General features: G+C 43.7%; 2 protein-coding genes across 10 annotated transcripts in view; one reads left to right on the top strand and one right to left on the bottom strand.

Annotated features, from left to right (window-relative positions):
* The window catches only part of mrtfab (myocardin related transcription factor Ab), a 43104-nt gene extending 24443 nt beyond the window's left edge, over positions 1-18661 (bottom strand). For 2 of the 7 annotated variants that reach the window (XM_035612064.2, XM_035612067.2), the window contains exons 1-3: positions 18409-18658; positions 17662-17723; positions 12483-12668 (exon numbers count right to left, since the gene is read on the bottom strand). In XM_035612064.2, the coding sequence (XP_035467957.2) occupies positions 12483-12606 (124 nt within the window). In that variant the 5' untranslated portion in view covers positions 12607-12668; positions 17662-17723; positions 18409-18658. Of the gene's footprint in view, positions 1-8138; positions 8288-8328; positions 8521-12482; positions 12669-17661; positions 17724-18408 lie in introns of those variants that run through there. The other 5 variants (XM_035612058.2, XM_035612063.2, XM_047327491.1 and 2 more) reach the window with 5 other exon arrangements.
* Positions 18662-19761: 1100 nt separating this feature from the next.
* On the top strand, positions 19762-26747 carry get4 (guided entry of tail-anchored proteins factor 4). 3 transcript variants are annotated; one of them, XM_035612912.2, is made up of 9 exons: positions 19766-19962; positions 21024-21102; positions 21506-21587; positions 22182-22331; positions 22668-22806; positions 23016-23156; positions 23317-23392; positions 23815-23887; positions 24623-26747. In XM_035612912.2, the coding sequence occupies exons 1-9, from the start codon at positions 19823-19825 to the stop codon at positions 24712-24714; spliced, it is 972 nt and encodes a 323-aa protein (XP_035468805.1). In that variant the 5' UTR covers positions 19766-19822; the 3' UTR covers positions 24715-26747. The 3 variants fall into 3 exon arrangements, 2 of the variants coding, with proteins under 2 accessions (XP_035468805.1, XP_035468806.1); XM_035612913.2 differs by lacking the exon at positions 19766-19962 and adding an exon at positions 20758-20941; XR_004785686.1 differs by lacking the exon at positions 24623-26747 and having other exon boundaries at positions 19762-19962; positions 22668-22849; positions 23815-23881.
* The last annotated feature ends 118 nt before the right edge of the window (positions 26748-26865 follow it).

The following is a 26865-nucleotide window of genomic DNA, read 5'->3' as shown; positions in this document are numbered from 1 at the left end:
ACAAGTGGACGGGGCACCAACGGTTTGCAGCGATGACCTCATCCGACATAATCGACCTTTGTGAAAGATGCTCGAGTCAATATGATACTAAGATGAATCACGCGGCTTTTAAAGTGACTGATTGATACTTAATCACCACTGCAACTCTGAAAAGATGTTTGAGATAAGATCATGAGCCTTGTGCCACCGGAGAATCAAAGCAGTTGTATTCAGACCCTGGTGAAAAACTCTGAAATTTTCCCACAGAGTCCAGTGCCACCATCAAACTGTCTCTGACTCCTGCAGAATGCTGATGGTAACCCCCCCCCCTTCTCTCTACTCTGTTTTAAATAGCCAGGCCAGCTGGCTATAAGGGGGCTATATTCAGCTCGGTATCACCTGTGCCATCGCCGGGTAAGGTTACACACATCATGGCCCCCAAACACACACATGCACACAGACACACAAACTTTAAGACCCCTATTTCCTTAGACTAAATCAATGTTTTATGAGGCATGACAGAGAGGGAGATAAATGGCTTTCATACCTTTACTTACAGCACAGAGAGCAGTCGACCTATTAATAAAACAATGGCGTGAGCATAAATATCACATTTGAAACTCGGCACACTGTGTGACATTGGGGCTGACCAGTACAGTGCTCCTCTATCTTACAGGCGCCACACACACGTGCGCACGCGCGCGCGCGCGCGCACACACACACACACACACACACACACACACACACACACACACACACACACACACACACACACACACACACACACACACACACACACACACACACACACACACACACACACACACACACACACACACACACACACACACACACACACACACACACACACACACACAGTGACTACACCTAAAAACAAAACGACACCTTGAACAAACGGTGGCTGTTATCTATCTACAATAACTGTCTGGTATGAGTGTGTGATTAAAGTCCACCTGCTGTTATGATTCACAGTCTGGGCAGGAAACACAGATGACAACACACATACTGGGATTAGGATGTCACTGTGGTTTGGGACAATCTCAGCAGCAGCAGCAGCAACACACACACACACACACACACACACACACACACACACACACACACACACACACACACACACACACACACACACACACACACACACACACACACACACACACACACACACACACACACACACACACACACACACACACACACACACACACACACACACACACACACACGCAAACAAAAAGCATTCCCTTACTAACAACAACTAAACTCTTATTTTGACCTAACAACATCCAAGCTCAACCTAAAACCAAGGCTTTACCATCCAACAGCACCGTGACAGGCCCAGTTACCCAGGAGGGTTGGCAATGTTAACAATGCACAGCAATACTACTACTACTACTACTACTACTACTACTACTACTACTACTACTACTACAAGATGCTTTTACATGCCAATCAATTGACCTTTAGCAAGACAAATTTGCTGTCATAGTTCCAGAGAAAATTCCAGTGGGGCTATTTGGCCTTGGACATCTTCCTTATCTGGGTCTTTCCGTATCCTTTACTGAAAAAAATATTCCTGGGAATTAAAAAGTAAAGAAAAAACACAGGGTACAATTACAGTATGAAGATCTTGCTGAAATAGTGACCGAGAGACTTCCTGTGGGTGTGTGACTAAATGGAAAACTCCCCCACGGCTTGCAGTCGGTCATTATGACCACTGGGAAGATAAAGAGCTAAAGATAAACCTACTTGTTTGTTTCATTTAAAATGGCAACTAAACCAAACCAAGTTTGGCTGCTGAGGTTTATTTGGCATTTTCTACTTGCTCGTCCACCAACACAGGCAACCATGCGCCTATTGGACGATAGAAGCTTTCAGACATCAGTACCAGAATTAAAGAGATGAACAGCTGCAAAAATACACCCAGTCCTCCCGGTGGGGTTTTGTTGGAGATGAGATGGCTACAGTCTAAATGTTTGTGATTTTCTGCCCTGGTCATGGAACATTATGACTCTCTCGGCGCAGAGTGTGGTGCATCCTTCAGACGCGACCTGCCCAAAACAATTACCCCACCGCATTCCATTAACCTCCCTGCAAGAATTAGCAGTTCCCGCAGACCTCCCCCAGTCATCACTAACAAGCAAGACCAGGCACGTCTGGTTCAGGTGAACCACACAACGAGGAGCGAATGAGGACATTCTCGTTCATTTAACAGTATGACATTTCCTTTTCTGTCCATAACTGATACTTTAACCCAACAAACGAGCGCTCAGAACTATAGTCAATAAGGTTTTTATTGCCCTTAGAGCTCCTCATCTAATGACCTTTGTGCATGTCTTTTATTATCTCTCACCTCCTCTGTGATATTTATCGTAGTTGAGCTTTCTTTCTTTTTTATTTAGATCATGGAAACAGTTTTGTTTCGCTATCAATGTCTCTCTTTAACTTAGTGTTTATGCAATGTTGCCGCAGAATGGTGCTGATATGTATGTCGATTAATATATCCATTATTAATTGGCCGGGGATTTTGTGTCCTGAGTCAGTAAATTCACTGAGCTGTAGCCATTTGATTTCTAACTTAAAAATATTTTTACTACTGATGCACCCTGGACACATACTAACACACATTGGCAGAGTGAACAAATACATAAAGGGGAAACTCTCACAGTGAGCGAGTGGTCTATCGTTGTTGGAATTGAATTCTTGGTTGAAATCTTAGGCATGTTTACTTGTTCATTGACCAAATATTTCCTAAACGCAAAAGACAACATTATATTTATTTTTCATGAATGCAGATAACACAAACAAACCATGACCTGCTGCAAAACCAGCCCGGCCAAGTGTCGGTCTCCCACAGGTCATACCAGCTATTAACATGCCAGCAGGGAAAACCGAAGGTGTTTACTTCCTGGTTCCTCCCACCCGCTCATGCTGGGGAATTTACCAGCACTGTTTAATTTGGCTGTGACTCAACACTGACATCAGGCCCAGGCTTTCTTAGCGTTGAGCCGCGGAAATTTCTGAACTGTAAAGCGGCACAGCCGGAGGAATCTCGTGAATGATTTCTTGGGCGACCGTCATGCCAGCTTCTGTATGTGTCATCATAAGGAGCAGAGTCTGGCACAAGACCTTGATGTAAATGCTGCTATAGCAATCCCGCACCTAATCACTTACTGTGTTTGTACTGGAACAGCACAAACACAGAGTGTTTACCGGAAGATGTATGAAGCTTGTGGGCCAACTCTTCATGAGTTTGCAGAAGGAGCAATAGCAAGACTGCTTCTGGGTTATTGGAAATATAATCCTGAGATGACCGATGCACTTGAGCTTCGGTCCCAAGAGAGACCATATTGGATTCTCTTTTCAGCCACCAGAGGTAACAATAAGTAACATAAATTATTGACCACGGTTGACCAGTCATTCACACACGGTCAAAGGTTCTTTGTTGACCAACCTGCAGTAGCACACATGACTGTGTCACATCTGGTCAATTAAAAAGTCCAACTGAGGTCTAATTGTACACTGATGAGGGAGAGAGACGCATCTAAATCACAAGTGTTGAATGAGAAATAGAGGCACGGGCGTGCAGCTGGCAGCTGTTAGCATCTGGTAACATGAGGCTTCACTGTAAGACAGACAGAGCTGGAGGAGGAGAGGTCATGCTCAGCAAATTCGATTTTTGTGGTTGAAGGGGAATAGAGGCTGAGATAGAGGGGAAAAGTGCCTGCGCCGGAGAGAGGGGTGTTCCCCTTTAGGTGAGGACGGCTTTGTAACACTGTTACATAACTCCAACATCTGAAATTATTTTCAGATGTTGATAACCATTGTGATAACCATTTATATTATTACAACCCCCCCCCCCCCCCAACCTTCTATCTACTTAAAGCTGAAACACAGATTTTTTTTCTTCTCCTTTACGGCTGGTTTAAGTTTCAAACCTCAAACAACAAACTGGAGGCAAATAAATAAAAGAGCAAAAAAATAAAGAAATAAAGAGGAAGAGAGTGATGGTTTTCTTAGCCTTCTTGTGTGAAAGTCTTTCCAATGTGTGTGTTATTGCAGTGTTTTCCTTCAGGTTGATCTATGGGGTTTTATTGGACTGCCCTTCCTGCCTTCTCCTCTCCTCTTTCTGTTTCTGTATATAACATCTAGTAAAAGCCTGGAAAAGCTGAATTTACCTCGGCGACCAAAAATGACAGGGTTTTAATTAGACACCGGCCTTTAATGGGGCCAGAGGTTTGTGAGGCTAAATGGCATGTACATGGGACAACATTTTAAAGAGGGAAGTAAACAGTTGTTGTACAGTATTTACAATCACTTTCTGGTGTATTTGAGTGATAACTTAGTGACAAACTATCCTCACAGTGACCACAAGTTTTGGCTTGCTTTCACCAAAGTCAAAACAAAGACCCGTTCAGAACACTTTGGAAAGAAGATGTGAATGTGAGAATGCAGAGGTATCAAGTGGCCCTGGCAAGTATTTCAATCTCAGCACAAACAGCTGTGTTCTTTTGTAAGTCTGTCGGTGAGTACACACTGGTGGCCAAAGAGTGACTGAGACAGAAGTCGAGGACTCTGAGTTTTCCTCGGAACCTCTGGAGTCTGGTGGCTCTGCTGACGGCATCTACTGCCGTCAACAAACTTTCATGTTTGTGTACGAGCAAATGAAGGCAGCTCAATTCACAGACTCACTCGGACACCAAACGAAACCATCTTTCAACGGCTGCCGAGGGGTTTAACGGGTCGAAATTCCAGGACTTAAGAGTTGGCCTGCTAAGGGGAAAAGACCCGGCATTAGTCTAAATTAGATACCAAGTAATTTTCTCCTGCGCATGGTCACACTGACAAAACAACAGGAGTCCCGCCAGCTCACGGTGACCTCTGTTTCGTGCGTTGGCTAACGCTAAGTGTGCCACACTGGCTGTGAGCAGGTGAGTCACGGGCTTATGGCTCCTCTGTTATTCAGAAACACCAGAACAAGTTGGAGTTGGAGACGAGGCCCAAACTACTCGAGGACGGGACACATGTTGTTGTTCTGTGCTTGGCTTGTGCAGGAGACAGCAGGAGATTTTGACTGCTTGTGCGCGCATGGGTGCATCAGTGAAAAACCCTCATTCACATAATTTTAAAAGTGGAGGGTTTAAAGTGAATAATGTCGGGTTGGTTTTACGAGAAACACTACACCAATGTCATCAACAACAAGAACACTTGTAGCACGTTGCCTGCACATGATGCTGCATTCATTTGCAGTTTTCATATTGATTAAAAATATGCATGTGAGAGTGTGTGCTACAGCTGAGCCTAAATCTCATGATGGGTGCGTTCATAAAAATGAGTATAAAGATGCATTTAGACCTACAAATAAACATTGTGTGATATCTATAAATGGAAGTGTCTGAGAGTGAAAGTGTGTCGTTTGAAGTGCATGTGAGAAGATCCAGTGTGTGTGTGTGTGTGTGTGTGTGTGTGTGTGAATCTTTTAAGATCACGGGGCTACATGTGTGGGCTTGTACCGGTGGGTGTGCACGCACCATGTTCCTGTTGCTAAGAGCAGACCGACGGAGATGATAAAGCCCTTTTTCTTTAGCTTTAGGCTACGCAGATCTGAGTGTGGCTGTTCGGCTGTGCACTCACACTTCTCATCATCCAACGGTAATTTACTGGATCACAAATCAAAACACCTGAGTGTGTTCGAGCCTGTTGAAATTCCATGCTGTCAGGACACACAGGGAAAAAAATAGAAGGCTACTAAAGCCTGTAAGTGCATGTCCAGGTTTTGTGTGTGCTGGTGAGTCAAGCAGAGTCTGTGGGTGTGTGTGGGGTGTGATGGACACATTTCAGATTTAAGCCAGTCGCTGAAACTTTGCCTAAATTGCATTAGTATGTTTGTGTCTTTATATTTGTTTGACTGAAAACTGTTCACATTCAGTCTTCAATTGTTTAGATTCCAATCCATTTTCTAATGTAACTGGAAATCACCAATGAGATTTGTGCTCCAGCTTAATACATAAGGACATCCTCAGCGCTCAAATCGTTTTTCATTCCATGTAGATAAGTTCTTTCCACGAGGTCATTTTTATGTTTTTGAGCTTGTTCGGCATATGGGGATTATCTAAAGCCGTGACATAGAGGTGAGGAGACGTGCAGCTGGATTGTGTTTGCTGCAGCTGTGTGTTTAGACAAAAAACATAACCCCTCCTTCCTTCCTTCCCTGTGTCCGTTTCTACAGTACGCTTTTATGGTGTTAGTTCTTCAGATTCTTCACCTCTCTCTGCTGTCATTTTGCATTTCTTCACTCTCTCACCATTATTTCTCCTCCTTTCCTCCATTTATCAGTCTCCCCGTCTCATTCTTCCCTTCGCTCTCCCTTCCTCCTCTGAGCCGGAGTGAGCGCTGTAGGGCATCTCTCTGCTGCTGGCAGCCTCCCAGTCTGTTACATAACAGCACCATCAGTCTCCCTGAAACCACGGCTGGGCTGGGCTAGCCTCTGCTACATATCTAGCTATTGCATCTTAAACACTGCGCAACAGCATTAGCGTCCGGTTGTGTGGGATCAGATTACATTGGCGCTTTTTATTTCTGGATGCGATAATGATCCAACGTGATGGTGTAAATTATTGACATTATGCAGGGTTAGGGATGAAGAGAAACAGGATCTTCATCCGTTTTTTAATTTACGAGTCTGGATGATGTAGTCAGCCACAGCCTCCCTGACTGAGTCAGCAGCTTTTCCTTGACCACTCTTTAAAAGTCATTCTTCCATTACTCTAACTCCCAGTGGCTCTTTGCATATCCAATCAAGCTGTAGATTCTATGTGGTAACAAGTGCCCCGACACAAAATGGTTTATTTTTCGTGACAACAAAGTTCAACGAAAATTTCCACAAAATCCCTGTAGCTCAGTCAGGCTCGAGGGAATCTCTGTTTCTGGACCAGACAATTTTAACTTGCCTGTGTGTCTGCAACACAACAGTCAAGCAGGTTTTCAATTGAAACCCAAGAACTATAGCAACCCCACTGATCTAATTTAGCTGTGTTAATCAGTGAAATCAGTGGCTGTAGCATGTGGTAGAAATAAAAACTGACTGCGATTAAAAAAAAATCACAGTTGATTCTTCCTGAAGACAGAGCTGGACACTGACTCATTGCAGGTACCATCTGAACCCCACTGTCTGGTCCTGTGTCATGATCTGGAACAATCTGTTCTGACCAAACTGAGAGGGTCATTTCCCCTCCGATCTGGAGCAGAGTCCGTGATGCGTCTAACCCAGTTTGTCCCCCCGGCTCCAGTCTCCGTCAGCCAGCCCAGCCTGTGTTCTCTGTTCCACTTCCCTCAGCCAAACCTCTGTAGTCTGGATACTGGTCTCTGGCCTGAGGGAGCAGTGGTGCCATGTCTTATTTTAATTTTTTAAAATTTTTTGGGGGGGCTGTCAATCTCTAAAAACCTTGCCCCGAAAACCTTGCCTCATAGCCCTCTAAGGTTAACCCTTAAAAACTACATTTACACACTACTGCACATGCTGTATGGTTCTGTGTGCCCCCACCCCCCAGAAAAGTCAAATTAATAAAAAAAGATGTTTAAAAAAAATATATATATATATATAATGCCAAACAGAACATTCACACATTTGCTATACACCTTGTTCCTCATTCCTGCGGGCTCCTGTGTGAAACCTATCCCTACCCCCCCTCAAACCAGTAAACCTAGGGGAAACACTGTGGTTTATTTGAACACAAACTCAAACTTGTGAAAGAACTGCCTCCACACTGTAGATCATTATCCATTTTAGCAACATCTAAAGGTTTGGGGTCTATTTCGCCATTTAATTGATTATTTCCCTTGTGGCTACAGAGCTCCCCATTTCGCAAGCTTCGAGTAAAACAGCGATAAAGCATATATCACTGTCTCCATCCTTAAATACCAACAGGTTTGGTTCATAGGGATGGTAAGCGTCTCCGAAAAAGCTTGTGTAAAGTTTTGAATGCGGAGCAGCCATTCTCATACAAATAAGAAAACCAGCTTTTCAGACTGCGACGTCACAGCACCTGAGATTTACCGATACATGCAAAGCTCTCACACCACAACTGCAATCAGCTAGCTGAGAAAGCAGGAGGACGGCGTACAGAAATGGACGTTACCTGACGGGAAAGTCATATCCCACTGCACCACGCCGTGGGGAAACTTCACCCTCCAAGCAAGTTCAGCGATTCATACTCCCCACACAAGCAAAGGGAATAGTGTGAGGAGAAAAAAAACACAACAGCAGTAGGAGACTGAAAAGAAGTCCAGCAAGAGAGAAACCACATTAAAACCACGTTTTCCTCTCACCGGCAGCTCGTACTCCACAGGTTGCAGTGCACTCTACATTCCCTGTCTCTGGACTGTCTGTGTACAAGTGTGTGCATGCCCCGGCAGAGAGGGCGTGTGTAGGTCTTGCGTGTCTGTCCCTTCTTGCTCCTTGGATAACAACAAGGTCCACCCATGGGCTCCAGTCTCTCCGTGGCTACACCTTTTTCCACCCCCGTTCCTGCTCCCGTGAACTTTTTTGAGCCAGAGTCACTCCTCTGCACTCTCTCCTCCACTTTGGAAGTTAAAAAAAACTAAACAAGACTCAGCTCCACAAGTACTAGTAACACAACCCCTCCTTTCTTGCTTTCCTTCTTTTCCCTCTCTTGAAAAGTTATGCAATACTGCCATTTCAGACACGACTTCCCCCTCCTCTCCTCTCCCCCTTGTGCTGCTGCTGCAGCACCACATTCAAACTGCCTTCACAACCTCAAGGTTTTGAATGATCTCAGTCACATTATCATACCGTGACTGCCTTTTATGTGCCGTGGAAGAACTGGGGAGAACAGGAAATGTGAACTGCTTTTAAGGACATTCTCTGTCGTGTCAGCCCCTGATTCAAGATATTGTATATCTTGAATCAAAGCTGACTCTCTCTCTCTCTCTCTCTCTCTCACACGCACGCACGCACGCACGCACGCACGCACGCACGCACGCACGCACGCACGCACGCACGCACGCACGCACGCACGCACGCACGCACGCACGCACGCACGCACGCACGCACGCACGCACGCACGCACGCACGCACGCACGCACGCACGCACGCACACACACACACACACACACACACACACACACACACACACACACACACACACACACACACACACACACACACACACACACACACACACACACACACACACACACACACACACACACACACACACACACACACACACACACACATGTACATTGACCTAAACAGTTGTATCTCATCTTCATCCTGAAAAACACGTCTTCTCTCTACATATATATAGACATATGTGTTTGACAATAGATCTCTGGCGCTCGTCTGTTACTGGAGAAGGAGCCTTGCGCAATAAAAAGATTGCATAAGTTGGTGTCAGAGATAGAGCTTTGATAGTCATTTACTATGCGGGCATTCCACTCTGCCACAATGTGCTGTATGCGCAGAGACATGCACTTGAAGCTACATGCAATGCATCCACCCCGGTGCTCTGTAAGCATCTTTGCTCTGGAGTACTTGCAGCAACATGCCTGTGTCTGGCTGGCAGGATGAAGTGTGTAAGGGACAAGCCAACTAGAGGGGAGGTTGTTAAAATTTGGGAGTGGTGGCCTGAGGCTGTGTGTGAGAGAGTGTGAGTCTTTTGTGTGGTTCTGTGAGGTAAACATGGCCCTGTGACATACAGTCACAGGACCGCTCTTAAACATTTCTGAAGCCATGTAAACATCGCCTGAAATACTGATCATGTAGCATAAAGCTTCCTCTGCTTTCTACCCTTACAAGCTAGTAGCCACAGTGCTTCGACTTCTTTCAGCGATGTAGATTTTTATTGCATGTGTAACTGTGCGTTATCCCCCCCCCCCGAAGATGGTAAATGATTTACTGGTCCAACCTTGCCAAACCTTTTCTCTCTCCTGACAAATCAACAGCAGGTCAACCAACTGTCTCCACTACACCGGGCAACCAACGCCCAGCTTGGAACAATGGCCTGTGTGGGTGACATTTCTGATATGGCAAGGTGTGTGTGAGGAACAGTTACACTATGCCAGGGATACTTCAACACCTAACAGACTGTGTCTGACTCTGTTGAAATTGGTGACAGAAACATTAAAAAAGTTTGTGATTTTTTTTTTTTTTTTTTGGAGTGCTTTCCATCCACAGATGTTTGATGTTTAGTAGAACTAAGTCAATGGAGAAATATGCAATCTGATGTCATGTGGCACTACATACTGTAGCAGCCTAAACTCAATAGAAAACATGAGTTGTGGTGTTTTTTTTTTGTTCTTTTAAAGATGTGATGATGTAAACGGAACAGATGACAGGAAACAACCTCAACAGACTTTGTCTGATATACATCAGAGAGCAGCGAATTCATACAGTCGAGAAACTAGGATCAGCAAATGTTTGACATTTCTGCTTGGAAAAAAAGACCTTAATGGTTGATTACTGTAAACTAGCTGCAAAATAATGTTCTGTCGATCAACTAATAGATTAGCTAACTTAGATTTGTGTAGTTGTGTAGGTTTATCTATTTGAACACAAACATCACAAGACCTACATCGACTTGGCTGTTTGCATCGCCTTCCCCAAATTTGGGTTCATATTTTCAAGATGTGCCCTCAGGCTGCTAGTGCTGGTATGGAAGGCTAACTGTATCTTACATAGCCTTCGTACAACGTTATCTTGACGTTCTACAACTTTGCCAACTACTAACCAAAATCCAAATGGGGGATTTCAGAGATTAGATTTTAGCCCTGAGTGCAAATCACTCTCTCTGCGGCTGATTTGGGTTGTGAACTCTCTGCCATCATTACCACAACGTTGTTGTTGAAGTGAGTCCAGTCAGTCATGTAGCACATTCAGTGATGCCAAGGTCCATTAAGGCAGGCATCCACCGCAGTGTGGCTTTTTTTCCACAATTACATATTAATTTTCAGTATAAATGTCTGTTTTGACATTTCTATCGAATTTAGCTCTACTGCCCAATTAACAAGCTTCCTTTAAGTTCATTTGTAGATTTTGATTCAGTGGCAGTTAGGAAGCATGAACCTTAGTAAACCAAATGACTGTAGCGAACTCAAGTTCCCCACAAAGATTCAAACCAAAGGAAGCTGATGCACATCTCTCAGCACAGAGTCGAGTACTTTAAGACACAAAAAGGCCTGCAGAGTCTTAACATCCACACAGCAAACAAGAAGCACACACTAATCTCCTGTAATAGAGGTCAGCGCAGAGGAGCAAGCCAATTAGGTACAGCAGCTTCTTCACTCCCTTCTTTCTGGAGACTTCATTGCCCACGTACACGCATGCGTGTGCACTCTCTCACCAGAGCATTTAAATCTTTGTGTCTCCCTTGACTTTAAACCCCCTCCGTGGGGAGGAAAACTCTCCACTGACAAAAGGAACAAGACATACTGTACAGGCACATCTGACATTTAACTTCTGCCTCTCACATAAGTTTCTTCTGCTTCTTCGTAGTCCAACTTATGTAACGTGTTTTCCGTACACACATTTTTAGCTTAGAGGAATTTTTGTTGGAAACAGTCCATCTCTATGATGAGTAGACAAAATGTTCACCTGATATCACCTGAAAGAAGAACACAGGCCTACGACTTCTGTAACATGATGGAAGAGTGTGTCCTGTAAATTCACGCAGTAGATCTGACAGAAAAACTGTCCCATATAGTCTGGAAAAACAAATCTGCAAATATGACCCTTATGTTGTAGACTTCGAAATTAATCTAGTTGACAAAGGGTCAGTAATTGTCTGCCTTCTTCAGATCCGGTCAAACTTGTGATGAGAGCCAAGAGTCAGGTGGTAGGGGCAAAGGGGCAACGTGCACATAGACAATGTCCCAACATGTCTTCAAGGCTGCAGTACACCAGCCGATTACCCGGGAGGAGAGCTGCAGGCGAGTGAAGATGTGTCGGGAAAACACTACCATTGAGGAAAACCCCTTTTGCAAGAGGGTTGACCAGCAAGCAAAGTGGCATGGCTGTCTGTTCTACTCCTTACCAAATGATGGCTCTTATGTGATGTTATCTGTCCAACAAAAATGACCTGAAAACAGTATAGCTTTATATCAAAAGCATTTATGGAGTTATCTTGGAAGCCAAAACACTGTGGAGCAGTTTAAACCACCACGCCAGTAGCAAGTGAGGTTAACAGCGGTGCATTAACATTTGACCTACAACATGTGCTCTTGTGTATTTCATTGGACATTACAGTTAGTGGCAGTTGAAGCAGGACTGTACAAAAATGTTTTGCTAAATGCTAATGTTTGACAACATCTCTGGCCAGTTCATCCAAAAGCAAACACACCGAGATGTGATAGGCAAGTACTGGTGACTGCAACAAAAAACAGTGTGTGTGTGTGTGTGTGTGTGTGTGTGTGTGTGTGTGTGTGTGTGTGTGTGTGTGTGTGTGTGTGTTTGTGTGCCTCACCATTCTTGCGCTCCTGTAGAGGCATCTCGTTGGGAGGAGGCTGAATGGACAGCTCCTGAAGCTCGCTTGTCACCACCTCGCTCCGAGGGCTCGGGGCGGAGGCTGGCGTCGCTGTGACTTCCATACCTCCAGGACTTGGCCCCTCCCCTCTGTGTGGGTGTGGTGTTGACAGGGCGACGGAGAGACCTGGAGCAAATAGAGGAAAATTATAGATTAGGACGCATCAATCGGCTCGTTTTGATTTTTAGAAAGAATAAAGCGAAATTAGATTTGAGGTGCAACCTGTAATAATTCTCTCCCTAAAATAGAATATAAAAAGTTTTGTTTTATCTCAATGTTTACTTGTACATGTAATAGGCACAGACAAACTTCAGTACAACTGCAAAGATGGTCATTATATAATTGGAGAGGTGAGCAGGTTATATTTTAGCTATGGAGCACGTTCTGTTAACAGCGGTGAACATCAATTCATCGCCGCATTACGCTCAACAACATTTTCTCATAATGCTGCGTCATTGTAGCAATGCTTCTGCCCACACAAGTAAAATGCAATTACTGCTAGCTTGAAACAGCACGGCAGCAGCACACCTTAGGTTTATACTGTTGTGCTTTTATAGTCCGAACAAACACTCAAAGAGCGCTTCACGCTATGAGCCACGTTAATACACTCGCACTCATTCATGCTCCTCCTTACACATCCTATTAACACACTGACAGCACAGTCGGTGTCTTGACCCAGGTCACTTTGACGTGCAGAAAGGAGAAGCCATCAAATAAGTAGATGACCAGCTCTACCTCCTGAGCCCCTAATGGATTAATCAGTAAGGCCTATATCGGGCATTTTGAGATAATCGGTATGGGCCGATGCTTATGCTTGCCAGGCTGATAAAAAAATTATCTGCAGACAAACAGAAAAAGTAGTTAAAGATAATTTTTTTACACAGTTTAGTTTTTCAATTACTTGCAGACATTTTAAAATTCATGACAATTGGAGATTGGACATCAAACATCCTACTCTCTCAGCCAATGAAAAACCAATTATTGTTCAACAAAAAACATACTGTAGTTTCAGGGTTTCCCCCATTATGAGACTGAGGTGCAGAGCTACTGCTCTACACTCACTACATTTTTCTGAAAGTCTCCATTCATTACAACAGATATTATTTTGGAAGCGAGAGAGCACCAGTGTAACTAGTCTTTTTTACATGATGCATTATGGGTAGCTTGTGGCTTTAATTTTGCTCTGCCAGTAATGAATCTATCTTTAGTGAGTCTTTCAGGGTTAATCAGTGTCAAGAATCAAGGGTTTGGTTTTAAGTCTGATTAAAAATATCGGCTGTTACATGTTCCGCCGCCACTGAGGAAATAAATTCACGATGAGACAAAATTACTTCTTAGTGTCTCCCGACGTCTTTATGGACAGGAATGAACCAGGGAGAAAAATCTGTCAAACAATTATTATTATTATGTCGGTCATTGGTGATGAGCTCATAGAAAATGATTGACTGTCGGAGTAAATAATAATGTGAGACGAATGAGAGCGACAGAGGAATCGACTTGTAGCACAAGGAACTCAGTCAGCTGTGGAGTGGCCACTGGGAAAGTATTCTGTCTACAGACGTCCAGCAGAACAAAAATCTTGGCTTGAAGCCAAAAGTTGCTACATTGTCAGATGGTCATGAGAGGATGATATAATTACAGTTCAATCCATTGACTATACTTACCAGTGTTGTTTTTTATGGTGCACAGCTCACGTCAGGACAAAGAGCTCACTTGATCAGTGCTTATATTTGTTCTGTTTTATTTCTCACTAATCTTGCACAATAACCTTCCAGAAAGCTTGGGAAAACCCCCGACATTCCAGTGTAAAATGTAGTAACTTTATATTTGGCAAATGGTAGGAATGTTATAAGTAAACCCTCCTTTGTTCCAAACATGTTGCATGTGCAGAAATTGAATACACTGGATTGCTCTTCTTAGCAAATCAGAGTTGAGTTCTGCACAAAGCAATGGAATAAAATAAAATCAAGATAAATGGTACCCAGGCTACTTTTACAGGCTACAAGTCAGGACGAGGAAACTGAGCACCTTTCTTTCTCCCTCCGCCTGTGTCTCTCTCACACATACAAAAACAACTGTGAAATGAGGAAGAATTATGCGGTTGCGAGTCAAATCGACCAACGAGGAAGAATTTGCATGTTTGAGCTTTTACAACTGTTGCTGTGGCCGCTGCTTTAGAGAGGCCAAACTCTGTTTATGGAATTTTTCCCCCTTTCTTTCTTCTTAACAACCTTAGTGTAATTTCCATTAATTTAACCCATGTTACAGTTTAAGCTCAGAGCTGGAGGTATTTCATAAAGGAAGCTATAAAAAAAGGTGTGTGTGAAAAGCTTCACTTGAGTGAACCCTTACAACACAGACTAGAGTGTAACTGTTCATAAAGTTAACCCAGAGCGAATGGGATCAGATTCACACACACCTGGCTATCATGTAACTAGAAGGTTATGACTTAAAGGAATAGTTCAACATATTGGAAAACACCGCTTGCTTGAACCACAGAAAATCTAAAGTGTATAAATAACATGTTGCTGTTTCATGTATTAAAACAAATTAGATGCAACATGACTTGACTTTACACAGACCCCCAAAAGGCATTACATGAATTATGAATTACCAATACATCAGCTATCAAGTCCATTGCCGTCATACTGCCATAGTAGCACTGCCATTTAGCGCTTTCTGCTGTGAACCCTGCACTTGCAGAGCCTGGCATCAGCCCGACCCAACACTACAGTAGTAATGACGGACCATACTGGGGTGAGACACCAGAAGAAACGCTGTGTTTCAGCCCGACAGGTACATTTGTAATATTAACTGGCTAAGCAGGAAGTGAAGCTACATCTGTCTGAATCAGTCTGAAGGGATACGTTCCATTGTAAAGGATAATCTATTCACACCTGCTTTACGGAAGAGCTTTTCCTGATTTACTCGAGTGTGCCTGGTGTAACTGGTTATCTTCCTTCATGAGACACTCCTCTGGACAGAGGCAGCTAATCACTAATTGTCGATTACAAAAGGACAAGCCCACTGTTATGCTTGTGTTTTGATCTCGCTCCTGCCCTCTCTACAAATGTGTTTCCTAGCTGTGGGGTTCTGACGGGGATTCCGTCATGACTGCACAGCAGGGCCGAACACAATGAGGCAGTGTTGTCTGAGATGTCACTCACTTCTCGCTCACAATAAAATGCCGGAGCGCGTCTGAATAGAGGCACACCGGACCCACTAAATGTGCATTTGATGTTGCTGGCCTCGGGATGTTTGTAACACATACATATACATTTTCGGCATTAAAATATCTAAAGATGCCGAGACATATGATGTATGTTTTGTTGAGTTGTGTACTTGCATTATCCCAAATGTTTCCTGGTATTTTTACAACCTAGAGAAATCCTTGATTTTAATCAAAGGAACGGTTTGTTTCATTTCTGACGGCGCATACCCTTTGAGCATGCAAAATCATTGTGGTTGTCTGGTATAAATGGTCAAAACGGACTCTTAATTCAGTTTTAAGACACATTTTTTACGATAAACTTAGATTTTTTTATCTTTTGAGTTTATAGTTCTCGTGTGAATCTGCTTTATTTTTTGTTTAAACCATTTATTTAAAACAAATATGACAGTATCTGCAGATCTATCAGATTACAGCTAAGCAGTAGGAAATATCTATAATTTTCTTTAAGACCTTTTGCTGCTTCATCCAGCTTTGTCAGCTACAAGTGTCAGGATAAACGTGTTCACAGTTGAGCATTTTGTCAAAAACATCATTAGTATCCTGGAAAACATTAGTGTACTTGACCAATCGGCAACAGTCAGCACCGAAAGCTCTATACAGAACATTCTTGAACCTTAAGACGGCACGGCCCCTCAAGCCGGAACCTTTCTGGGGGTAAAACCATCTCCTAATAACTTTATTTAGACCCTGGCGGCTTATCTGCTGGGAACTCAGGTTAACTGAGTTGCTCAAAAGATCCCTGATCCCTGAAGGAAAGTTCAACTGGTGAGCTTCAATACCTTTCCAGCCGCACTGAGAGGTTGTTTTAGTCCCCGTATTTTTTCAGTAAAGTGAAAATGTGGTATGGCATGAAGGATATCTCCATAAATCACACCTAAATCCATGTTCATATTACAGATATAGTGAAACAAATGTCTTTGCATAAATCTTAGGAATATTTCTCCATCCTGTTAACAGAATTATGCTTCCTGATATCCTCCACATCAAAAGACTTCTTTGTCATTGCACCTTCACGTCTTTCTATTGGTCATGACAGCATCGCTGAGCAAATCCTCTGTTATCGCAGCTAATCTAACTATTCTAAAAGGAGCACCAGCTCAGCAGCGGCAGCAACACACAGACTCAACTTTTGTATGATCATTTTAAACTGATCAAATCGTCTCCAAATCACATGTCACAGATGTTAACAGCTAGAACGGAACTTCACTAAAAAAGGAAATTTCTCAGTACTTTGAAAAGCACTGGATAACGCATTACTAGTATCCGTGACACATTGTATCCTTAATGACAGTGCAAGGCACTGTGATTTAACAGTGACACACAGTGGCTTCAAGACAACGTGTGATCCGTGACTCGCATCGCTGTGAGATGCGTATCCCCTTGTCGTCGAGATGACATGAGAATGTGTGTTAGGCTCCAATATTTCTGCAGTGCACAAAGTGACGCTTCAATAAGAGACACCTCGAGATCAGTGTGGGCGTGTGTTAATCAAACCACACATTTCAAATGGGTGGCTTTTCAATTTTCATACCCGTTGCATCATAAGTTGCTCCGTTATTCACTTTCGCCAAACAGCGGGCTGCTGTTCCAACACGCGGCGTGCATTGTTCTGGTGCAAGGCACCGAAGGGAGAGATACTTGAGAGCTCGAGCATCCCCTGTCTGCACGCCCACACTGGCCTTTTTCCAGACATGCATCACAATTACATAGGTACACACACACACACACACACACACGCGCACAGCTGCTGACAGCCACGATTTCAGCACAGTCAGAAAAACAGCCAAACCACTACCAAGAATAACAACGCCTTCCAGCAGGCAGGTGTAGAGGATGTGGTCCACACTTGCCTTGGCGTTGACTGGGCCAGATTGGAACGAGGCTTACCTGTATTACAAAATCCTCAAGCGGTGTGTTCCCATTTCAGAAGGCCTTGGCCTCGAACGGTTCTATTGGAGAAAAACAAACAAAGGCAACAAAAACTTAGAACTGACAATAACTTATTGTACGCATTTCCTCCATGCCCACGTCTGTTACTCGAATGCGGATTATGACGGTAGCCAGCAGCGACACGTGCACATCTGTAAGCAGGCCGTGTGAAAGGGGCCCAGGTGAAGTGAATAAAAGCGGCTACAGGAGCCCCGTGAGGTCTGCTGGTGTGGCCCTGGAGGACCCCCCGCTGCAGGGGGCCTCTCCACCCATGTCAGTATGTGGCGGCAGCAGCAGCAGCGCAGCTGTCACTGTCCAAAACAGACAGGCGCGCTAAGCTACTGTTAGCCCGGGTGGGAGTTCGACCCTAAGCGGGGTGGGCGCACGTTAAAAGTGAGGCCACCGTGTGCAATGTCACGCAAACGACACGGCGGACGCGGAGGCTCGCCAACCGACACGCCGACGTACTTGGTCCTATCGCGGACTGCATCTACGAACCAGCCCAGCTCCCCTGCTGAGTGCAGTCACCCCGAGTTAGCTACTGTTAGCATGCTACAGCCGCCACTACCCGCTAGCTAGCCGCTCGGCGTAGTCACGTCTCGTCTGTCCCCGCTGCGGTTGTGTCTGAACATGGAAAGAATAACAACAACCAAAAACTGCTGCCCCGAGGCCATTTCATTTAATGCGTCGTGTGTGTTCGCTTACGTGTCATGGTCGCCACTTGTGTTGTTGTTGTGTCTGTGAGGACGGACGGCTCTGGCGTCCCACCGCCACTTCCGAATCACAAAGGAAAACTTTGACCGGAAAACCCTCCTCTGCGTGGGGACGCAGCAGGCCACTTCCTTCGCGACACCTTCGCCGCCAGTCTGATGGGCACTCTCCCGCGACAGTACGGCGGAGCGGTGTATGCAAATATATCAGACGGAGAGCTGTCTCCAGCGCGATGTGTACTTAATACGAGCAGAGAGTGGAATTAAAGTAGGGACATAACGTACTTATTGCTGGTGATGCTCCCTCTTGGGTGGTATTTGTCGCCATCTAGTGTCAAACTGCATGTACTGCAAGAGCTACAGGTTTGTGAATCACTATAGTTGCAACCCACCCAAGCTCGTTATATAAAGTCGACGACGAGTATGGATACGGTGTGAGGTTGTGATACTGAAACAAACAAGAAATACAAAATGATTTGGGCCGGTAGGATTTACAATACCCATCAAGTCACACTACTGCCAGACTGCCAGTTCAAGATAGCGTCTTGCCGTTTTCCCCTACATATTAGTCAGAAACCAATAAATGCCCTGATGTACACTTTACTTTGTCGCAAAGTGTTAATAAGTTTGCGACAATGTTATTAACACTTTGTGTTAATATCTGTGCTTTCATTTAATAAAAATCAAAACATTTTTTAAATGTTTTGATTTTACATGGAACATTACAAGATATTGTGGCATCAAGTTCATAACAACAAACATCACACAACATCCAAACCACATTGGTAATAGGGAAATAAATAAAGAGTTATAAGTAAAAGAAGAAAATATGTTAAAAAAAATTGTAACATTGACAATAAAGTTTCCCTAAATGCATTGGAGGTCATAGAGGTCACACGCTCTGACTTGGCATGTGTCCCTTTGATGAGTTTTAAGGAGAAAAGGTTTTTTTTTATTTTCCTCCAATTGGATGTGAGAATGCAGAGTTTTACCAGGAGTATCACGTTGTTTAGTATAAAGTCACTCTCAATGTCCCTTATATTAATACCAAAACTGATGTTTTCTCTTGTGAGAAGAGTAGACAGTAGGATTTGGGTTAACAACCAGTCCTGAGTACCAACAGTGGGAAAACAGACGATCAGTAGTTTCAAATTGTCCCTTCAACACTAACCTGACCCTTATAATTGACCCTTCTAACCCTAAGCTTAATGAAAGTTAAGTTTCATTAACTCTGTCCGCACTCCCACAGTCACCCACGCAGCCGCCGCCTACTACTACTACTACTACTATCACGCCTTACCGGCTACGGCAAGCGAAGAGGCTCTGTTCATGTTAAAGCTTTCCGGGTTGGTTCCCCCCCCAGTGTCAACACTTGAGCAGAGGCCGAGCGCTGCCGCGGAGCTACAACGATGTCGGAGCAGGAGTCTCTGAGGTGCTCCAATGCCAGGAACCGCGGAGGCGTCCAGCGGGTCGAAGGGAAACTGCGAGCCAGTGTAGAAAAGGGGGATTACTACGAAGCACACCAGATGTACAGGACTTTATTTTTTAGGTAAGACGTCGTTTTTTCGTCTCCGTAGGTGCAGTGGTTAATTGTCATTTTGGCTTTGGGGCCTGCCTGTTCGAGATCATTCGACTGTCAACCTTGCTGCCGCACCTGCCCGCTTCTGATTGGTTGAGTTTCACCACGGACCCACCCACTCGGGTCGTTCCGTCCGTTTGTTTGAACAGCTATGCTGTCTGTCTAACTACGGCTAACCGTGGCTAACTTCGGCGAGCTAGCTAGCTACGCGATTAGCAAAATGCTGCGGTTAGCTTGCTGTCTGGACTGCTAATGTAAGAAAGTCTGACAGTCCGAGGCTGTGCACTCGCGACGAACACATTTCACGTGTAAAATAACTGAACACGAGGGAGAACCGTTTTGTCAACCGCCGGTTTCTTTCAAAATAAATCCTTTGAAGCTGTCCATCTGCGTTAGCATGTAGCCACCTACTGCACCGTCCGGGCTGTAACGGCTACACATGTTTTTGCTTAGGCAAATTTGATCTTGTTTTACAGCTGCTACTGTTTAAACGACCACTGGTCACATTTGGCGAAAGTGAGTCAAAGTCCAGCCAGAACAAGCCTCATCTCCCAGTGAATCTGCGTTAGTGGGGAACATTCACGCTAATGGTGCCGCTACAGTTGCTCCATCATAGCATGACAAGCTGGTGATCGCTGCTGGGGCTGTGCTACCAGACTGGCTGGCTACCTGCCTCCAGCATGTTTTATGAAACAAGTTCATTTGTTCCGATTCACCCCAATTAAAAAGCCCCCCCTCCACACACCACACCACGATCACCGGTTGGCTCCTCCTCATGGCTAAAATTGGAACAATACAACATTTACATCTGAATTCCTGTCACGAGAAGAAAGAAGTGAATGTACTCTTCGCCTAATGACACATGGGATCTGATTATACTATTCACCTTTCAGTTTTTCAGTTTTTCCTCCCAGTCATGAGCAGTGTGCCTGTATCTCATCTCGCAGCTGTAAGTGTTCGGAGATGCAAGCAAAGCTCGACAAGCAGATAGCGTCATGCCGTGTAATGCTGACATTTTTGTTTTCCATCAGGTACATGTCACAGGCAAAACATGCCGAGGCCAGAGAGCTGATGCACAACGGCGCCCTTCTTTTCTTCAGCTATAACCAGGTACGTTGTGTTATGAACCAGCTTCGTTGGGAGAACATATTCATGGTTCCCTTTTGAGTTTAATTTTAATGTCAGAGTAGCGATCTAATGTTGTGAATGCAAGAACAGACCTTTAAGTTTTCATCGTCATTCAACGTTGCAATGCCTATGATGACGACAGCATATTGCTGATTAAACAACATATGAACTGGAGTTTGGGAGCAATTGCACACTAGAATCATACTTTTGTGTAGCCAGGTATTAAGCAACGCAGCCTTATTGTGCAAAAATGTCAGTATCTGCATACCAGTTGTGTGGAGAATTCATAATGCATAGATTGATTGAACCTCATTGTGTAGTCCTGAAAATATCAATTGAGATAAAAAGCAAACAAAGAAAAAATGATTGTGTTTTTCGTCTGTAGCAAAACAGTGCAGCAGATCTGTCCATGCTGGTGCTGGAAGTGTTGGAGAAATCTGAGACAAAAGTCGAAGATGAAATATTAGGTGAGTAGTAACCTTGAGCCTTTTGAAATACAACAATGAATCCATTACAACAATGAATCTATTAGGATAGCTGCAGGATATGACGTTCTTCATATGCAATGTCCTTTTGATAATGTGAAAGAGAGTCACATTGACATGAGCTCTGTTTGGCATTTTGGCCTTGTATTGTTACTGTTAGCACAGTTGAGATTGCTTTTAGCAATGAAAAGTGCTCTATAAATGAAATTTATTATTATTATTACTGTTACTGCCATTGAAAATTTTCACAGTACGTACGCTTTACAGCAAGATTTCAAATCGCCAATAAGGAGATGCTTACAATGGCAACTTTGAACTGGTATTAAATGGCCACTGAAAGAGTTCGGAACAAGAGGAAGAGGAACGTTACCACTGCAAATGTAAAAAGAGTGTTAATGGTGTTTGCATAATATAATGTGTCCCGATCGTTACGCATAAAGCCACCATAGATTGTCTTGCCATTCAGAGAAGCCGGCCTTTCTCGAGGGCAAGCAGAAAAGGACTTTCATATTAGAAAAGATATTCCTTGATGTTGTTGGACTTGTGTGTGTGTGTGTGTGTGTGTGTGTTGAGCAGAAAGCCTGGATAAGCTGTTCAGCCGGATGGACCAGAACTCCCCTGAGAGAGTAGCGTTTGTGTCCCGAGCTTTGAAATGGTCTACAGGAGGCTCCGGCAAGTTGGGTCACCCAAAGTTTCACCAGTTGCTAGCTGTCACCTTGTGGAAAGGTAATCCGTTAAACATCTGTTTAAGGATAGTAATAAAACATGGCTATTAAAAGTTATGATATGCATTAGATTAAAACAGACACTGAAAAACTGTAACCACTAATCCAGTATTGAGATGGTATTCAAGTGTTTCAAAGTAATCTCATCGATTATCAAATATGTATGTATCAGCGATGACAAGCCACCACTCTGCAGCGTCAGGATAGGCCCCCGTCCTTCTTCCTCAGCACCAGGCTGGTGTGCTATTCCCTTTGTATTGCCCCAGCTGCCCTTTCCGGAGTGCGACTTCATATCTCAACAGTTAAATTATTGAAATATTTGTCTGTGTATGTTCAGAGCAAAACTACAGTGAGTCTCGATACCACTTCCTGCATTCGTCTGATGGTGAGGGGTGCGCACAGATGCTGGTGGAGTATTCGGCGTCACGAGGCTTCCGCACCGAGGTCGACATGTTTGTGGCGCAGGCCGTCCTACAGTACGTAAAGCATGGCGCCGCTATGAGTTATTATATCATCACGGTAAATGTAATCCATACTTCGTGTCAGATTTTAAGACGCACATGTTAAATTCATAACCTGCCTCACACTTCCCGTCACGTTGTCTCTCCCATCATCTACTTTTGCATTTATTGTCCGTACCTTTTCTGTTTCTTCCCTTCCTCCTCTCGCCTCCCAACCTGTCCAGGTTCCTCTGCTTAAAGAACAAAAACAGTGCTTCTGTGGTGTTCAGCACATACACAGAGAAACACCCGTCCATAGAGAAGGGTCCTCCCTTCGTCCAGCCTCTACTAAACTTTATCTGGTTTCTGCTGCTGGCAGTGGATGGGTAAGTTGCTGCTCAAAAACCAACAACTAACATTTACTGTTGTGAACTTGTGTCTTTAATGCTTGACAGGGGTGAATCAGGAACTGGTTTAATGTTTGATAAATAGATTAATGATACTGATGTGCAGTATGTGACACTTTCCTTGTCTTTGGGTCCTCAGGGGTAAATTAACAGTTTTCACAGTGCTATGTGAACAATATCAACCTTCCCTGAAGAGGGACCCCATGTATAATGAGGTGAGTGTCGAGCTGTAGCTTTATGCTCAGTTGTTTTTTTCATCATTACACCCATTAACACTGTATTAGATGAGTAATGTGACATTAACAAGACTCCTCCATGTGTACAATGTGCGTTGTTGGGTTTTAGTTAAATACCTTGAAACCACCTTGTTTAGAGTTAAGGAAATTAAAGTTGTATTACCATCTACAGTGCTTATTTAAATATTTTTCACCTCCATTTCCCGATGGAGGTGAAAAATGTGTTGTGCTAAGCATCTTCATTAAATGAATATTAAGATGTGATAAGATCCAACAGAGTCTAGGTGGTGGTGGATGTAAACATAGTCCATGTCTTTGACTGTAATTTCATTGTCAATCTTATTTACAACCATGTCTCCCTTGTCCTCCTCTTCCCCCTGGACGTCTCCCTGGCTCCCCAGTATCTTGACAGAATAGGACAACTTTTCTTTGGCGTTCCACCCAAACAGTCCCCATCATACGGCGGCCTGCTAGGTGAGTGGACCGAGGCTTTTGCTCATCCGAGCAGATTTTAAGGATTTTTATCCCGATCAACTCTACATTTGTGCCGCTGAAATTCGTTTGCACTTTAACCCTCGGGTCTTTTATGCAGTAGGGCTATGCCCAAACTATAATACAGTTTAGTTTTAAAGTGCAGCACCTTTGCGACAGAGTAGCAGCTCTGAAATGAACGATGGTAACCTCGACTCGGTTTGGCTGCTGCTCATGCCAGTGCTCGCACACACTCACAGTCCTCAACATTTCCGGTACAGGATTTAAATGCTGATTTCAAAATGTTTATCTTCTGCAGTTGTTTTGCTTCTATGCTGCTGTCATGATACAATCTAAATATAGATGAGTTTTGTTCTTTCACCGCAAAAATACACTTGTGGCCTCAACACTGTTATCATGTATGCAGAGTAAAAAAAACTTTGATCAATCAGCTCTATGGTGCCTGCTGCTTTGTATTTTTTGAAACTAGTGAAGCTTATTGTTCTACTTTGACTCCATACTGGCATTTTGAGTTTGTGGCCTGCATTCTGACGCGTTTACAGGTTCGTGTAGTGTAAGAGGTACTCGGCATAGGACAGAGCTAGGCTAGTTTTTATGCTAACCTCAGCTTACATTTCCCATACAGACACGAGAGTGGTATCAATCTTCTCATCTAACTCCACTCGTGAACATTAAAACTCCTTTTTGAAAAAGGAAAATCTCAATTGCTTTGTGCAGGAAACCTGCTGAACAGCCTGATGGGTCCAGGCGAGGATGACGACGGCGCAGAAGAAGCCCAGGAAGACAGCAGCCCCATAGAGCTGGACTGAGCCTGCAGCCCGGGAAACGGAGAACAAACGAACACACACACACAAAAAAAAGAGGAAGACCCCTCCCCGGCCTCCCTACGGCGCCTTGACAACGGGCACGGGGGCGAGGCTTGGGTCCGTGTTTTCAGAGGCGTGCTGCTTCCAGAGCCCCCATCCCACCAATCCAGTCCAAAATCAGAACGAGAATCAGGCCAAAACATCCCTGTTAGCACCACCTGGACTAACGGCGCCAAACTGCAAACTCTTCCCACGTTGAATTGTTGTTAAGATTATATTATTTTATTTTTAATAATTTTTTTTTGTTAGTTTGGGACTCTTGCTCTGCGTTTAGGGTTTATGATTTCCCAAGCGAACCCCTCTGCGTAATGTTCGTCAGGTCGTTACGAGAGGGTTCGTTCAAATAACTGCAAACATCCAACTGATTCTTCTTTGCCTCAGAGTTCCATCTGAGCCATGGTGTTACTGTTGTTACAGTTCTCAACAACCTGTTCCCTTCTTTCAGGAATGAATTTAATTTAATTTATTTAAATTAAATTGTATCCTCAGCCAAGGCGACCTTTTTCAGTTTCTCATGTATCTAGTTTGTCCATTGGCTTTATGAACAAAACAAAAAAAAAACATCAGAGCTCTGTTAGTTATTACCATAGGTCATTTTGCACCTTGAATGTTAACCAGACTGCTCAGTGTCTTTATGGATCATAGTTGTGGCTGTCATATATATTTTACTCACACATTTTTTTTAACGTGCACTCGCTGAGCTGCTGCTGAGCTTCGTCTGCACCATCTCCAAGAGAAGCCTAGTTACAGCAGCTCTCAGAAGTCGTAAAGCAGTTCTGGCCACAAGGTGCCTGAAGCACCGAGGGTCCGTTAAGTGGTCTTGAGATGAGAGAGGAGGAGAAAAAATGAGACACTGTGAAAATGTTTCGCCTTTTAGAGTGAATCTTGCTTTGCATGTTATAAAAAAGCTAATATTTAAACCTGCTGCTTTGCTGGCTTTAGTCCTGTTGGCTCTTTATTTTTGTCAGTTCTCCTTTTTATATTTGTGTTTAACTGTGCAGTTCCTCTTGGAGGTGGATCGATAGTTCGTCTTCAGTTCAGCCTGTGCACAGAGCAGTGGTCGCTGCTCCATCAGGGTTTTCACCTCAGAGGACACGCTCGCTCTGCGTCGGCCCCCTGATCGTTCAGTCTTCAGCTACGCTCTGCCCCCGTGGTGACATTCGATTGGGTCAGAGTTTACCGTTTTAGGATTTTAATTTAAAACAACCTCCAGATAATATAATGAGGGTCAAATCTGCCTTTGTAACCTGGAGGGTCAAAACTAGGAATGTCCACAGGTCTTCCCATGTAGTGTTCATTTACTCCCGTGTAATTACCTGTGTGGTCCATAATGACCAATATAAAATAAAGGTCGAAATAAATCAAATGTGCAAAAATATGGATATGAACTAAGGAGCTGCAGAATAATTCTGAATCACTCAACTCTGGTGTTATTTCAACAATATTTACTAGAAAAATATTGTAAATGAGGAGCTTCAAGATGAAACAAAGCAAAGTTTGCCGAATTGCCATTTTTTTGTGACCGGGAGATATTTTCATAATTAAGTGAATTATGTCACAGGTAATTGGCTCATTCAAATATTGTACCTTCAGACTTTGTTTAGTTAATACTGTCCATTTTAGCTTTCCACACAGAACTGGCTGGCTCAATGTGTTCGTGCTGCAGAAGGACAGATAGAACGTTGTCAGATTGAAAAAAAAAAAAGAAAATTAAAATTTCCTGCAGAAACCTGCAAACAAATCTGAATGTTAGTTCTGTCAGGATTACCCCTTAATTTTATCTGGCAGTAGAAAAAAAAGTGTGACCAAAGGCCTATTGTGTATGTGTGTGCGCGAGTGTGTTTAAGAGATCATCACAGCGTTTGTATTTGATTTTTTCTCTTGAGACCTAAAGGGGAGTGTTTTCTTTTTCAATGATTCACTAATTGAATAAATAAACTACAACTGAGAAGAGTTTCAGAATGTCTTGAACCAAACACTGTCCTGTCCCATTTTTTTCCCCAAAAGTGCATCATGTTGTGAATAAAAAAAATTTGACCCTAGTAAAGAAAACCATAAGTGTAGAAAGTGTTGTTTCTAACAGAAGATGGGAAA

Source organism: Scophthalmus maximus, chromosome 16 (assembly GCF_022379125.1).
Source record: "Scophthalmus maximus strain ysfricsl-2021 chromosome 16, ASM2237912v1, whole genome shotgun sequence".
Lineage (NCBI taxonomy): Eukaryota > Metazoa > Chordata > Actinopteri > Pleuronectiformes > Scophthalmidae > Scophthalmus > Scophthalmus maximus.
The sequence above is the reverse complement of the archived record's forward strand: the minus strand, read 5'-3'. Positions and strand labels throughout refer to the sequence as shown.

Bases quoted from the DNA above. Each gene is read 5' to 3' on its own strand.
- get4 (XM_035612912.2), top strand. From the start codon at position 19,823: ATGTCGGAGCAGGAGTCTCTGAGGTGCTCCAATGCCAGGAACCGCGGA. The intron at 22,332-22,667 runs GTAATCCGTTAA...GTGTATGTTCAG, and splicing joins AGCTGTCACCTTGTGGAAAG to AGCAAAACTACAGTGAGTCT. The intron at 23,157-23,316 runs GTAAGTTGCTGC...TTGGGTCCTCAG, and splicing joins CTGCTGCTGGCAGTGGATGG to GGGTAAATTAACAGTTTTCA.